The sequence below is a fragment of the Polistes fuscatus genome, unplaced genomic scaffold, assembly GCF_010416935.1.
Source record: "Polistes fuscatus isolate 324 unplaced genomic scaffold, CU_Pfus_HIC Scaffold2, whole genome shotgun sequence".
Classification (NCBI taxonomy): domain Eukaryota; kingdom Metazoa; phylum Arthropoda; class Insecta; order Hymenoptera; family Vespidae; genus Polistes; species Polistes fuscatus.
Genome location: NW_025113096.1, coordinates 11,052,058 through 11,067,589, shown reverse-complemented (window position 1 = coordinate 11,067,589; position 15,532 = coordinate 11,052,058). Strand labels below are relative to the sequence as shown.

At 45.3% G+C, this 15,532-nt stretch overlaps 1 protein-coding gene across 1 annotated transcript in view; it reads right to left on the bottom strand.

The window, feature by feature from the left end:
• The window catches only part of LOC122516622 (T-box transcription factor TBX20), a 29,863-nt gene extending 24,824 nt beyond the window's left edge, over positions 1-5,039 (bottom strand). Inside the window, exon 1 of the mRNA XM_043634579.1 lies at positions 4,518-5,039. Within this exon, the coding sequence (XP_043490514.1) occupies positions 4,518-4,689 (172 nt within the window). The 5' untranslated portion in view covers positions 4,690-5,039. The remainder of the gene's footprint in view (positions 1-4,517) is intronic.
• Positions 5,040-15,532: the final 10,493 nt, after the last annotated feature.

The following is a 15,532-nucleotide window of genomic DNA, read 5'->3' as shown; positions in this document are numbered from 1 at the left end:
CTCTCTCTCTCTCTTTCTCTCGTGATTCTCGCGCGCTTCTTCTCGACGGCAGTCGTTTCGAGAAATATTTGAAAGCGCGCGTGCTCGTCCGATGCGACGTAACGTGGAGAGGAGAAGAACGGTGAGGAGAGAAGTGCGAGAGGAAACCGGTTCCTATAGTCAAATTTCGAGCGATCGACTGGCAACACACCGATACTCGCGCGCGTGCGCACTCGAGAACACCTTTTATCTCAAAGTTTGATCGTTTCGAGAGACGACTACTGTTTCGTAACATTTTCAAGCTCTAACTTATGGTTATCCCTTTCATTTCTTTGGAAATTCGACTCGTCTCACTATTCTCTCGACCCATCCATATGGGCGCGTATAAGTAAGTAGTATATATTTATATCGTACGAAGGTTGCTAAGTATCGAGTACGTTTTCGTCCGATAAAATCTTATCTTTCCTCGATCGCCGTATGTGATACACGTCCGACCAAAAGACCCAAACAACAACCCTTGATAAACGTAACTCTATTTTTCCATTACACTCTTCTCGATCTTTTCGACGAAGGGTCAATATACCCTCAAATTTCTTCGTATTCTTTTGCGAAATTATTCCTTTTTTGTTTTTTTTTCTTTTCTTTTTTTTTTTGTTTTTTTTTTTTTTTTGCAAAGACTTCCGACGACTTTTAACACAAAGGAAAACGTAGGTAAGTACTTACGTACCAACAATTTTCAACGTCTTTTTTTTTCACCCCCTTTTCCCTTTTCTTCTTCGGGCGACTCATTACCAGAGCAGCCTGCTGCTGCTGGTGCTGCTGTTGCTGTTGCTGCTGTTGCTACTGCTGCTACCACCGGCGCAGCCAAAGCAACTTTAGCTTTGCGAGATCGCGAGTGCGTGACACGCGGAGTGTGAGAAGGACAAGACAAAGAAGAAAAAGGGGAGAAAGAGAGAGAGACGGAGAGAGAGCACTCACGCAACGACGTTTGAGGTGTTAATTTTAACGCTGGATCGTCCGCGAGGCAAACGTCCCCCTCCCTCTCTTTCACTCACTCCCTCTCTCCCTCTCTTTCTTTTGCACTAGCACTTGCACTTGCTTTTATCCAATTGCCGGCTGTTATTTTGACACACGCACGTAAATAGCCATCTACTTATGTTACATACTTTAAGAAAGAAGAATAATTTTCGATTGCTCAATAAGGAAACGGACAATTGGAGAGTGAAGAAAAAAAGAAAGAAAAGAAAAAAAAGAAGAAAAGGAGAAGAGGACGCTGTCGTCTTCTTCTCCGAACGACTCGAGCGCGGATGTAAGGACTCGCGCGTTATTATTAGTTTTTCGCGTGTATTGGTGCGGTGCGCGTACGTACGTGCAGATGCGAGAGCGCACGCAAAGCGCGAAACGCTCACGCGATGCGCGGAACGCGTGCACGTTACCCTGTAACGTTCCCAAACGCATCCCTTCGACGCCATTTTATTTTCCCTACACCTAGAGACGAATAGATGCACCTATGCTACCGATTTGCTACTATTTTCCTCCGGTTTCCTTCGAAAATGGAAGAAGAAGAAAAAAAAGAAAAAAATGAAAAATCATCGGATCGATCGAAAGTAACGAAACGGACACTTGTTTCGTTGAGTTCTTTGGCCGCGAGCGAGTTTGATAGGACGATTTGATACGGTCTATTCGTTTATCGCTTCCTCCATCGCGCTTAACACGTAGGTGCCGGGCATCGAAAGGTCTGTGAAGCACGCAAAACTCATGGAGCCGAGAACGTGATAATTCGTTGCGGACACGAAATCTCTATTCTTTCTCTGGGCGATTATCTTGGGCCGCGCCAGGCCGCTTTCCGCCTCTCCACGGCCCGCTTCCTCGATCTCAGCCTATACTTAAAGATAACCGGTTACCTTCGACGTGCCGATCAATTATCCATGCCCGTTTAACCAACTAAAACTCGCGAATCGAGGCCGCAACAAGTACACCTATACCTATACCTATCCAAGTCGCATTTTATCTCAACAAATTTTATCCTGGTTTTAACTCGGACTGCTTTTTCTCCTTCATCATCTTCTTCTTATTCTTCTTATTTTTCTCCTTCTTCGACAAAGTCCAATCGCGTGTCTGGACTATGTAAGAGGATTGTACGACGTTTCAAACCGGAAGCTTTTCGAAAAGGGGAACAAATTAAAACTGGCCATTTCTCTTTCTCTCTCGTATTTCCTATAGACGTTTCGGTGCTCTCGTTTATTCCATCTTTCGTACGAGGTACATCGTGTGCCAAGAAGGTGGTCCCACGATCTTAAGGCCAGAAGAAATATGACCGAGCTACTGACGTCAGCTTCCTTTTGCCACCACCGACAGCCGACCACCCAGAATCCTGTCACCACCCAACCGTTCGAAGAATGTTGTTCAAAAGGATCGACGAAGAAACGCCAAACTGTCGCATTTACGAGCTGCTGTTGCTGTTGCTGTCTAGCGTTTTCCTACGCTTACTCTTCTTATATATGTAAAGAAATATTCTTTAATTAATTTACCGCGTTAGTCAAAATCGTCGGTACATACAACTGACATACAAGTCAGCTGTTGTAAAAGAGAGGGGGAATAGATAAGAGTTGCGAGATCAGTCGCGAGCGTTTACTTGAGCAGTAGGGACGATACGGTTTATAAAGAACACTAAATGTCGTTTCTTCTCGTTACAGGTAAAAAATGTAAATATTAGTCACATAAGTTTCAAAATAAAAGTTTAAATCTTCTCGTTAAAGAAACACAATTTTGTTTTTAACTGTATTCGACCTACACCATAAATAGTCTTATATATATATACCTTTTGCAAACTTACCCTAGCGAATGATATCGAACAAATTTTACTGGACTCGTAAAAGTCCTAACGCCATATAAAAATGTTCATCCTTTTATCCTCATCTTATTTTCTATGAAATATGATTAAAATCAATAGGTATCGTTCGAAAGCTATTCCTCTTCCTACTCGTTCGATGGTCGCGTAAGGCATCGATCGTCTCGGAATACAAAAAAAGAAGAAAGGATCGGGGGGTTAATTTTGTTCTAGGTTCAAAATGTCTCCTTCAACTTCCTTCATCTTTGAATCACGCGGTGTTGTATTATTAATGCGGTTCTTTGTTATTAACCGGTAGCTCAATGGAATAATCTATTCGCAAGACAATGATTAGAAGCAACGTAGCAGCAACGGCAATTGCGAGAGACCCTATGAATTTAATTGCAGTCGGTATTTAATGTTTTCCACCTCTCGCCCACTTCTCGTCTAGGCTCGTCGCTTTGAGAGAAGACCGAGCGAAGTGGAAGGGGTTAGGGGTTGGGGGGTAGAGAGATAGATAGAGAGAGAGAGAGCGAGAGAGAACTTGTTCCGCGGAACGATTAAGAATCTCTAGATTGCTACGAGAGAGTCCGTAATGGCGTCGTTAACTGCGCTAATGTGATTACTGGCTGAAAGCAGCGGACAAGTTCCCGAGGACAAAAACACGAGCGATCTACGCGCGCGCGTTCGCTGCAGCACCGTTAACAGAAAAATATCGTAGCCTCAGAAAATTATATGTCCGCATCGCGCTCTTTTTCCTATTTCCTTTTTTCTTCCTACCCTTTTTTTTTTACCCTTGCTCGTTTTTCCCTCGACGTTTCTATATTACGACGCAACAATCCATTCGTTCAACCGTCGATTTTATCGTCGACGACTTTTTCACGATCGAACTCTCCTATTACGAAACGTCCACGAAAATGACTCCTACGGTAGGCACATCTATTATAAATAGATGCGTGCTCCCTTAGGCGACGTTTTTCCACGCAAAGAGGAAAAAAGCAAATCATTATATCGATACTCGTGCTCGAGAATAAACGAAGAGTGTTCGCGTGACGACTTTTTCGATTTCTAATAGCATTCCCTGTCGTCTCTGTCACCGATTGAGCATCGACAAAGAATACGAGTGCAGAGAAATAAGGTACTCTTATTTCTTGGTGCAAGAGACAAAGAAAGAGAGGCGAGAGATCGTTGCTCGGCAAGAAACCAGTTCTCGATTGATCTTTTACCCAGAACAATGCCGTTAAACCGTTCAATTTACCTCGAAGATCGCTTGACTTAATTAGTTTCTATTGAAAGATTCGTAGCAAGTACAAGTAAATAAATATGGTAATGATAGCTCGAAATAAGAAACAATCATTCTAGAGGAGTACTATAGACTCGCGCGTAAAAACACTTTTAATCTCCCTAGATGAAAGATATTACCTAGGCTGCAGCAAACTACGATGCGCTCGCTACCGTCGCCTCTGCAATTTACGATAATTTGAACCCGATACTTCCCGTCAGAAATTACCTTCAAGTTACGAGGAAGAGAAAACATTACAGGAAGAATTTTTGCTTAATCCGAAAGATAAATACCGCGCGGAAGACTAGTAAATACGATAGGGGGAATAATTGTTACGAACCTACCGTGAACGAGTAGCCGCCGTCGGACGACGCAAACCTGACGCCAAAGCAGATACGACAGATTTGGAATATCGGAGAAACTCACGATGATCAAGGTTCGATCCAGCGACGAATCCTTTAGTGGTAGGACACTCGAGGCTAGTCGCGGCGTTGCCGATGCCCTGCAGGTGGTAATGCCCGAAGGACGGACCCCTGGGCGCCATGATGGCCGCGATGCTAAAGTCCGTCGCCTTACCTCTCTCCCCCTTGGCAGGCATCCCTTCTCGCGCGACAACTTTCTCGCTCTTTTCTTTCGCCTTCTCCTCCACCTCCTCCTCCTTTTCCTCCTTCTTCTCCTTCTCCTCTTCGATCTCTTTTCTTTCTTAAAAAAATGTCTCTCAGAGAGACGCGACGATTCCTTTGCTCGACGACATGACGAGCAAACCAAAGTGCGTACGACACTGATTACGACGTTTATCTACTTTACTTTAATTTCTCTACTATTCTCACTCCCGAAATATATCTCTCTCTTGGTTCACCGAGAGAGAAAAGCACCACGAAGATGGTCGAAAGAAAGCGTAAAGACGAAGAGCCGCACAACGCGTCTGCGCTACTCGACTTCCCGGACTCCACTGGCCTGGCGCTCCTCCTCCCACGCGGCACCCTCTCCCCACCACCGTTGGCACCGACATTGGCTACCTACCCCCCACCACCGTCCTCGCTCACGAGAGGTCCGGTGGCGGGAGGGGCGGCACTCGAGCGACGAAATGGGCGGAACCATTCCAGCGAACGGTCGGACCCCGCTAGTCACGTGGCAGCCTATACGTTCGTTCCGAAGGCGGAGCCTAGGCGGCGCTCTCCCGCCTGTCTCTTTACAATCCGGCAAAGCCGATTGTTCAAGGCCACGCCTCGCGACGCTAGCTAACCACCTCCGGCGGAATTACCGAGCTGGCTTTCCTCCTCCTTGTCATCGTGTCGCACCCGCCACTACCTCTCTTACACCTTGGCTTCGCGCATTCGCTCAAAGGGGCCAGGCAAAGATGCGAGGAGCATAGCGTGTCCTTTACGCGCGATATACCTGTAGGTATACCTTTATACACGGAGATGATGACGGAGACGGCGCGAAGAGGGGTCGTCGGGGAGCGGAGGAGTGCGGAGCGTAGAGGAGAGGAGAAACGGTGGCCGCGCGCACGACGAAAGGGAGATCGATCGACCTCCTCTCTCGTTGGATGGCCGGCGTTGGTTATACTCTACCTACCCTCTTCCTCTTATGCTCATTTACTCCCACTGCAAGGCACACGTCGACGTTGCCGTCGCGGACGGATCGACATTTCGCAACGGTCGAATCGTTGACGTTACCTACTCTCCGCGTTCCCGAATATCTACCACCGTATGTGTACTCGCTATGTACGCTTGCTATGTGCATTCGTTATGTACACACACTGTGTGTTCTCCTATGAGTATTGCTTCTGGCTTTACGGCAATGCTCTCAAACGTCTTACCCTCTGCCACGGGAAATCGAGCCAAACTACGACTGCTATCCAGACTAACCACCTATAACTCTTACATCTCCTACTATTTCAATTTCGCGATATTATAAATGATAGTTCGTCAACCAAATCATCATTATGAAAGAAGCAATGCAATTCTCTTCGCTTCGTTGCTTCCTTTTCACGTCTTATATCTTTTTTAGTAAGCGTTTCCAAAGAGATTAATGCGACGTCGAAAGATGGCTTCTCTTTATTATTAACGAGAAGATATATATATTTTATTGCCTTCTACAATTTACAAATAATTACTCTTAACGAAATGGAAATTATCTGATCATATCAACGTGAAATTCACCAACTTTTTTTTAAGGAAAATATATGGGAAGTGCGTTGAAATTTTCAAGGGCCAAAAAAGTTTGTTACGTAATAAAAGAAGGACCGTTAAAAATGTGATCGATCGAGTTTCGTAGATATGGAAGTAAGTATATGAGTATATCCATAGCTATCCAGAAGTATCCTGATCAATCGAGAGGAAGAATAATAAGAATCAGTAGGAGAACGCGTAACGTTTGAGGTTACTTTACAAGGGAAGTTGAATATGCTCGAGAGAGTGAGAGAAAAAAAAAAGAAAAAGATAAATAGATAGATAGATATATAGAGAAAGAGAAAGGGATAGGGAGAGGGAGAGAAACAGAGGTAGAAGATTTACGGCGTGTGTTTAGGCACTTAAGGCGAGCTTATACCCTCTTTTGCTCAGCGTTTCCTCTTTATTATACTAATTTCTCGGTCATGTCAAAATAGCTATCGTGTGTAGCTGTGGACCTTCTGAATTCTATTCGACACGCTGGGTGCCCCCGTAGTTGAGCGCATAAAGGGTCTTCTCGTAGAGAAAATATGAAGCTTCCTTTTCTCCGTTTCTTTTCTCTCCTCTTCTTTCCTTCACTTTACTCTCTTTCTCTATCTTGTCGTTTCAGGTAGCCGAGAGTATACGAGACAAAGCGAGGGAGAGAGAGAGAGAGAGAGAGAGAGAGTGGGAAAAAGAAGACGAGTTTTACGTTGAGTATTTCGACTGCAGAAAACGAGCCAAGCCTCGAGACCCCCCGTTTAGCTTGGTATTCGAACGTCTTTTAAAACCCAACGAGGATACTTCGCCGTGTCAACGTCGCTTTTTCGAATTCTAGCCTGCCGACGGCAAAATTCGTGTTTGACCGAACTCACGCGAAATGGTGTTCGTTTCCATCCCTCTCTTTCTCTCTTTTTCTAACTTCCAAAGCCCGTAACGACGTCGATTATCCGGCACGCGTTTCCTTTCAAGATAGAGAGGTGGGATGCGTGAGCTCTTCTTTTCTCCCCCTCTACCGCTCTCACTCATTCTCTCTCTCTCTCTCTCTCTCTCTTTTTATCTTTTATATCGACTCGCGATCGCAAGTGTTAGGAGAGTTTGGAGATACGTTCGCGTTGCCAGCAGCAACGGCAGTGGCATCGACAGGGGCTGCTCGGATGCAAATTGCGCGCCATTGTGCTGTGAAAAAAAAGCGAAAGAGACAGAGAGAGAGAAAGGAAGGAAGAGAGAAAAGGGACGCGAACAGATGGAATCGAGAAGGAAGAGGAGAAAGAGGCTGGACGGTCCTCCTCCGTACCGTCCCTCCTAGTTGGACGATGGAGGAGGCGCACGCATGCGACGAAGCAGCGGGGAGGAAACCGAGTCATTCATCATCGAGCTCGCGCGAGCGCGCGAACGAAGGAGAGAAAGAGAGACAGAGAGATAGAGAGATAGAGAGAAAGGAAGAGAGAGAGAGAGAGAGAGAGAGAGTGGCAAAGGAAGTTTGGAGGAATGAGTCTGGAAGCGGTAGGCCACCCACGCGGAACGTTCGAGATCGCTGACTAGCCAGCAAGGGCATCTCGACGAGTCTACTACCACTCGGAGTATCTTTTCGAGCTTTGTGAAAAATATCGATCCATCTAGCAACAAGCAGGGGAAGGGATCGAAAGCTAATGACGTTATCCGATGAGTATACGAATCTCGTAGAAGATTTAGCCGGTCCGGCCTCTTGTCACCGGTTAAGAATTAATACACGCGCGTAATCCTCACTCAATTTCTTTCTCTCTCTCTCTCTCTCTCTCTCAGTAGATGTATCGCTTTGCTTGACCGAATGGAGGACGTGAATGGAGCTTCGACGGTGTCATCTCGAGCGTAGCTGAAAAATACAAATTCGAGCTATAGTTCATACTTAATGCCGAGATTATAAAGACGACGTTAATGCGGTAGGTAAAGGAACTGCTGGCTCGTCGCTCGCTCACTCGCTCGTCCATTATGGCTACCAAAGAAGCGGTTTCAAGAAGTAGCACGGTGAGTAGTGGCGTAGAGAGATGCGCGGTAATAAGCGCGAGAGCATGACAGAGAAGAAGCTAGCTAGCCGGTGTCTATAGGTGCAACGATGTGCGTCGTGTGTGGACCTAGATAAGCATCGTGTATCGCTTAATACCACCGAGTAGTATCCGATGTAGCTGCCAAGACAGGTAGACGCGAAAACATAGGCGTCGCTTTGACAATCTTTCTCTCAAATTCTCGGCTTGCTTTAAAATTCGATCGTCTGTCGAAAAGGATACGAATATCGTAGCCTAAAATTGTTCCGATAATTCTTCAATTTTGTTTACGTCTATTTCGTCATAATACTTCGGAATAAAGTTCTCTTTAACCAGGTGGATTCTGACGAATCCGTTAAATCTTCGCGCCTATGGGGAGCATCGTCGTCGATGTGCAAGGGCAACGGGACGAATCCGAAGAAAGGCCGAGACCTTTATATAGTGGCTATTGCTGGTGTCGCGTCTCGCGTTAGCAACAGCAAGAACGGCAGCAACAGCGACGGTAGCAAGAAGACGGCAGCGGGTGTAGGTGTAGAATATACGAGGCGCGCGTTTAGCCGGAGGCTCGAGAAAGGGCCGGGGATCCACGCGCATCGCGCTAACGCACTTTTAACTCGCTTCTCTCTCTCCTTCTCCGTCTGACCCTCTCTCTCCGTGTCCCTCTCCGTTGAGCGCCCACCTACCTACGCGAATCTCCGCTATGGCTGGCCACATGCAGCGAGGGTGTCTGGTGACACATTACTTTACCTAGTCCCTTCCGAACGAGTCTTCCACGATTTTCATTTTCTTTTTTCCTGTCCTTCTCCACGCACGATGCATCCCGAGTTGCGTTTCGTAATTAGGATCTCCCGTATCGATTACCGATCGCGAGATAAATCAATTTCGAATTAGCCCCACAAATTATGAAGATAACAGCGAGATTATTAAAAGTATCCTTTTTAATAGAGCCTGGCCAATTTCGAAAAGGAAAAAGAGCGATAGAAATGCAGCTAAGAAAAACTTCAATCATCGGAGACACGGGTTTATCGATAAGTAAGAATCAAATATTCAGGAGATGATGGCTCAGCACTTTTCTTTCTTGGTCTATTCGGAACATCCTGTCGATCTTATCTCTAGCTAGTAATCCTCCTTCGTTTCCTCTCGTTCATCGAGCCATGTTCTTTCCGCATCTTCCACGCCGTTACGATAGGAAAATTCGAACTTTTAAACAACCCCGTGCTCGTGTTTGCTTGAAAATAATTAACGATAATATAAATTAAAACGATTATTTAGATACAAAACTAACGACGTGAGGTTTCTCATGTTGGGAAGACGATCGTGCGTGTGCGCGGCTCGTATGAGTTATTCATGGGATACGTAGTCCTCGATCTTACACCCTACACGTGTTCTAACGCCACGCACACGCCTCTTTTCCTGTCTGTCCTCTCCACTCTCTTCCTCTAGTTCTCTTACGTCTCGACTCACGTCCCATAATTTCACCGATGCGCTTCCAAGAGAATAAGAAAAAGAAGTAGCGAGTAAAAAAATATACCAACACGAGCGAAGATTTAGCAAAACGTTTTCCGTCAAAAAATCCTTCGGGGGAAAAAAACATAAAGAAGGAGAGCAAACATAGACAGACTTTACGTTAAAAGTTTGTCTTTCCTCTTTGTAAGAGTTTCGAAGAGGAAAGAGGGCATCGACGGAATGAAACGGTACGTAAAGGGACGAAACAGGACGGGACGTAGTCCTCTCGAGCAGTCTCTCGAAAGTCGTCCGTCTCGCATCGTCTCCTCGTTATCGGCAACATGGATGATGCTTTTTTCCGTTGTTACTAGGAGCGGCCAAGAGGAAGGAAGGCACGTTTACCCTTTTCGAGAGACACTTGAGAAATTGTGGAGGAGCTCGCGCGATGTAGACATTAAACTTTGTACCTTGTCTACCAGTTTTCTTAACGGACCCATCGCTTTCGAAAAGAAAAAAAAAAACCTTCTCTTTCTACCCTTACTCCGTGGCCCTTTATCAACAAATTTTCCATTTCCTGTAGTAGTCGATAAGGACGGCCTCCTCCTCGTTGACGTTTGACGTTCTCTAACTTACTAAGAAACGTATAATATACTTGAGTATATAATACTCGGGAAGAAGTAGATATCTGGAAAGGTTTAGCGACGAATCCGAGGCGAGAAAGGAGGCACACAGCAACATCGGTGCCAGCAGCATCGGTGCCACCATCGGAGCTGCCGCTGCCACGGAAGATGCAATTATTTATGCGCGTATTAGTATTTACGTGGGTGCCGTGGGCCCGAGGGCGCCCCGCGGTTCGCAGGCGTGGATGCTTCAAGCACTATTTGTTATTCTAATGCCGCATTATATATTTGTTTGGGCGTGGGCGAGTTGCCCGAAGTGTGAAATACGTTGTAACGCGCACGGCGTCGCTTCTCTTCTGGAATTCCATTCGTGCTTGCCTCTCTACCCCCTCCTTACACTTCCTTACCTCTCCACCTTTTCCTTTTCAAGCACGTACATATCAAACTTAATAATTCGTATTTTTTCTTCTTTACCGAGGATAGATCGTCGACACCCCTAGGCTCTAGTGGCCACACGGGAATTCTTGTCGAAATTAGTTTTTTAACTGTTGAGTCTTATTTAGTCGTTAGTTTCCCCGAGCAGGGCTGGTACTGGTAATGGCGGACATACGGTGCACCTTTCTCCTCTTTTTTCTCCCCCCTTTTTCTTCTTTTTGTGTCTACTAATCGTGTGGAATAACCATCGAGTATCGGAATATTGACAAAAAAGTCTTCCAAAGAGAGATTTCCTACTCTAAATACTCAAGTAGGTATATAGGTACACATACACTGTGTGCGTGTATCGAGAAGGAAAGAAACAAAGAAGAGAAGGATGAAAGTGGAGGGATAATGAGGAGGATGAAGAGAACATCGGCATAATTCGCGCTCAAATATTGCTTCGAGAAACGAGGAAGAGTGTTTTTGAGTAATAGCATAATTAGCGGAGAGGCGGAGCAAGGGGAGGAAAGAAGAGAAGAGGAGAGGAGAGGAGAGGAGAGGAGAGGAGAGCGAACGGCTGCGCATTTTATCAAGCTCATGGAAGGCAAGCTGCTCGCTCGCTCGCTTCTCGGTCAAAGTGAAATAATCAAGGAGAATGTACCAAAAATGAATAACCACGAACACGCAATTTGCCGTGATAATAAAAATAGAGGGTGCTATTAATTAAGAGGCTTTTCTCCGCGGAATCTAGACGAAGGAAAGAAGAAAGCATGGGGGAACGAGGGGAAAGGATCTCTCCCGAGGGAGGGATCGAGATCCGGGCTAGTTGCTTGACATCGAAATCCACTGACATATCTAATTGAGGCCACTTTAGAGGGGGGAGGTGGGTAGATATAGCAAAGCAGAGAGAGAGAGAGGATGAATGGGATAAAGCTTAAGCCGACGGACCCACTGTAGGAGATCACCCTAGGCTTATAACTGCCGAGGAGAAATCTTCTCTATCCGCGCCACCCTCTCTCTTCGTGCCGCAAACACCCAGCTGCTGCCCCCATCCTATCTTCGAGTGAATCCGGCGTAAATAATGCCGATTATCCCCTCGGCAATTGTTTTATCGACCGTACGTCCTACCTGCACCAAGGCCAACCTTGGAAAAGAACCTGGCTCGATAGATCTATTTTTCTTATTATTATTTCTCTCTTTTTTCCTCTCTCCCTCTCTCTCTCTCTCTCTCTCTCTCTCTCTTTATCCATCTATCCATCTATTTATAATTTCCAAAGATAATAGAAGAGCTCTTGAGCTGTAAATCTTCTTCTTTACGTCTCTATTAGATCTTATCGATAATTAGGTATTTGTTCGGGCGAGCCACAAACTCTTTCTCGAAGCAGGAAGGGCAACAGGACGGGCAGCAGGACACGAGACCGGCCCCTTAATCTTTTTTATTCGTTATTCCAACGAAAGCCGAGCTAACAAAATCGCTTTTTCGAGCGTGTCATGATCGTGGCCGGTTCGACGCGCCGTTATTTGCGCTTCTTTATTTACTCGGGGATGCTAGCGACTCGCTGACAGTTTGTCCAAACAAAGGGAGATGCGGTGAACAACCGAACAACCGAACGAGAGATTGACTTTGGCAGAATGTCGAGCGCATAATAATGAGGGGTTTAACTATCCTTTCTTTCGAAGAGAAACGATACGCGCAGCAGCTTTCCTTCTTTCTTCGGGTCCCTCTTTCTTATCGGGAAGTCTAATCGAGAATGGTAAGACTTAGTGGAGCACTTTACGTAAGAGTAATCCTTGAAGTTGGACGTTCGCGAAAAGCAGCGCGATACGCTTTTCCAACCAAGGAAATAGAGAGAAAGAGGGAGAATATTTTTGAGAGGGGTGTGTACGAACGCTCACCCTAGGAGGGATTTCGAGATAGTGAGGAAGAGAAAGAGGGATGATATGCGAAAAAGGGGAGCTTGGAATGGCGCGCCTTCCTCATTACGCATGCACCCCCGGTCGAAAAAGGATCTCTGACTGACTGACTGACTACGCGTATACCTCCCTTCTTCCCACTTATACGCCTCTATTATGTAGCCACTACTTCTATACCTATATCCATGGGTTTGTATATACATAGGCGTTAGGTGGCTAGGTATCTACAGACGGAAGGTTGTGGGTAAATGTACATACTAGAAACGTTTACCCAAACACGCGTCGAAATATCGGCTTTCTCCTCCTGGTGGGTTTCCGAACGAGGCGCACCCATGGAAAATCGTTTCTCTATTTCTCCCCTTCGGCTTGTGTAAACTCGCTCCGAGGACTCGCTCGAAAGACTCGCTCTTCTACTACTACTACTACTACTATTACTACTACTACTACAACTACTACTCCGACTTACTTGCGTGTCCTCGGGCGAGCCATCGGTTCTCCCTCTTGTAACGCCCTAATTACAGCATCGCCCTGCCCTTCTTGCCCTACCTCTGCCATTGCTACTCGCTTTACCATAATCTCCTCGGTAATGGGGTTTACTTCGAACTTCTCTACCGCGCCAACAGCCGGACGAATGGACTTTCCTTTTCCTTCTGCCAACTCTTCAAAATCTTCGACGAAAGTCCTACGATCAAGTTTCCAGTTTTCACGAATTTCGATCGACAGAGAGAGAGGAGAGGGAGGAGGGAGAGGGAGAACGCTCTCTCCCTAAATTGTCTTCAACGGATACGAGATTAAAAAGCTCCCGTTTATCCTGCTCCGACTTTCAAAGACCCGGTCTTTTCTTCTCTTTTTTTTTTCCTTCTTCTTTCACGACCATTGTGTCACTACCATCTTTTCTTTTCTCTTTTTGCTCAGATGGCTTCCACTATTATTCCAACCGAGATTATGGTTATGATCAGTGAAAATAATAGGCTGTCGCACAAACATTCGGGTAACGAGACCAGAATGATGTTCCATGCTCCAATTTCTCTCTTTCTTTCAGAAACAATGACTCTCTGGCGCGCTGACTACCGTATTCGTTTGACTGCTGTGATCTCTCTTGCGAATACCGACTGCTTCAAACCGCAACAGGGCGTCAAAGTCTACCAGATGAAAAGAAAAAATGACTTGGTTCCACAGTTGGCTGAGAAAGTAATAGAGAAGGTGAAAGCGTATCGGTGAAAAAGAAAGATCAAGTGCTTTTATCGTGGTACGATGAAAGAAAGGAGATAAACATTCACAAATTGCAGACAAACTACGATTGGCGTGACCAGCAAGGAAAAGAGCTAAAGAGGGAAAGAAAGAGGGAAAGAAAGAACTACTACTTGCTATAGCTATACCTTTTGCTTAACCTCGCGTGTCCTAATCGCTTGTCACCCAAATTGGGCCAATTTCTATGGGAACAGAGACCATTATGTGCCGACTATAATTTTCATAAAATGTATGCCATCTAATAAGGAAGTAATTTGTTTCTCTATAGACGAAAGATACGCCGACTAACCGCAAAATTAAACGATCCTTTTTTCCATTTTTTTTCCCATCTTGTCCTTTTTTTAATATGGAGAACGATTAGGTCTTTTTCGGTGGTCTTCTATGCAAGCTGACTCGACAGGTGGTAATCTGCCTACCGCGTCGACGAACGAAGCGTGTTAATTATACTCTACAAATATTTTTTGCGAATGATCTCTTTCGAAGAACGAATCGAGAAATGAAATCAATCGACGATGGTTGATCACAAAATTTGTCGAAATTTGTGTCTCCTTTCTTCTAAGCTTTAGTGCTGATATTTAGCAGATGTAGTATCGCGGCGCCATCTAACGAGCTCGGAGGAAACTGGTTACTAAAAGCCAATGGAAACTTTGACTGCTAAGATAGAAAGTTTCTGTAAAAAAGATTAAATAGCAATAAAAAAAATATTTGTAATTGTGTGACGAAGAGGAAGGAGAGAGATAAAAATCTAAGAAAAGGGGATGTGCTCTCTGATTGTGCGTATCTTCTTGATCCCCGGCATTAATAACGTTTGAGGAGAAATCTTTAAATTTTGCCCCCTACCACGCTCGACGTCCCACTGGGTTGCTTCTCTTTCTCTTTCTTTCATAGTTAGGGGTATACGTCACTGACGCATCTTCCGAAGCAATTCTGATGGATACCGGCTTTTCGATGCCAACAAAGGAATGTTAGTTTAACGGTGGAAGGCGTGTTTGTTATTTTGATGAGATATACATAATGGGATGGATCTTGGGTGTTGATGCATGGCGCGTAGCATGGTGCCGAGTCCAGAATCACGTTGAACCGAAATGAACCCCCTGTATGGATCCTCTCCAAGTTGCTCTCCGAGTTTCTCCACTGATTCCTCTTCTTCGAGAACCCCGTGGACAGGGGGCCGCTACACGTCCATCACATGTCACGCTGACCTTCGTAGACATATCTCACTGTTTGTTCTTGTGATTTTTTTTTTCTTTTATTTTTCGTCCCATACACCAATCCTCTTACAATATTTTTTCCTTCAATGAGTTGACGGACGAAAGAGTAGTCGGTCAGCTTTCTACGAAAATTCGAGATCTCTCTGAAAAAAAAAGAAAACTGCATTTACCAATACGTAACTATCCTTGATAGATCAGCGTAAACGATCGTAATAGGAAAAGGAAAAGCTAGAGGTATACTTGTTTGGCTAATTTTGCCTACAACGCTTTCGTTGATGCCTTTCATCAGTCTTCCCTTCAACTCTCTGTCCAATTTGCCTCGCTATTTTCACCACCTTAAGATTTTGCTTCGGCATTCATTAATCGATATCTCGCAATAACTTCTCCGACTCGGTCTTCCTTTCT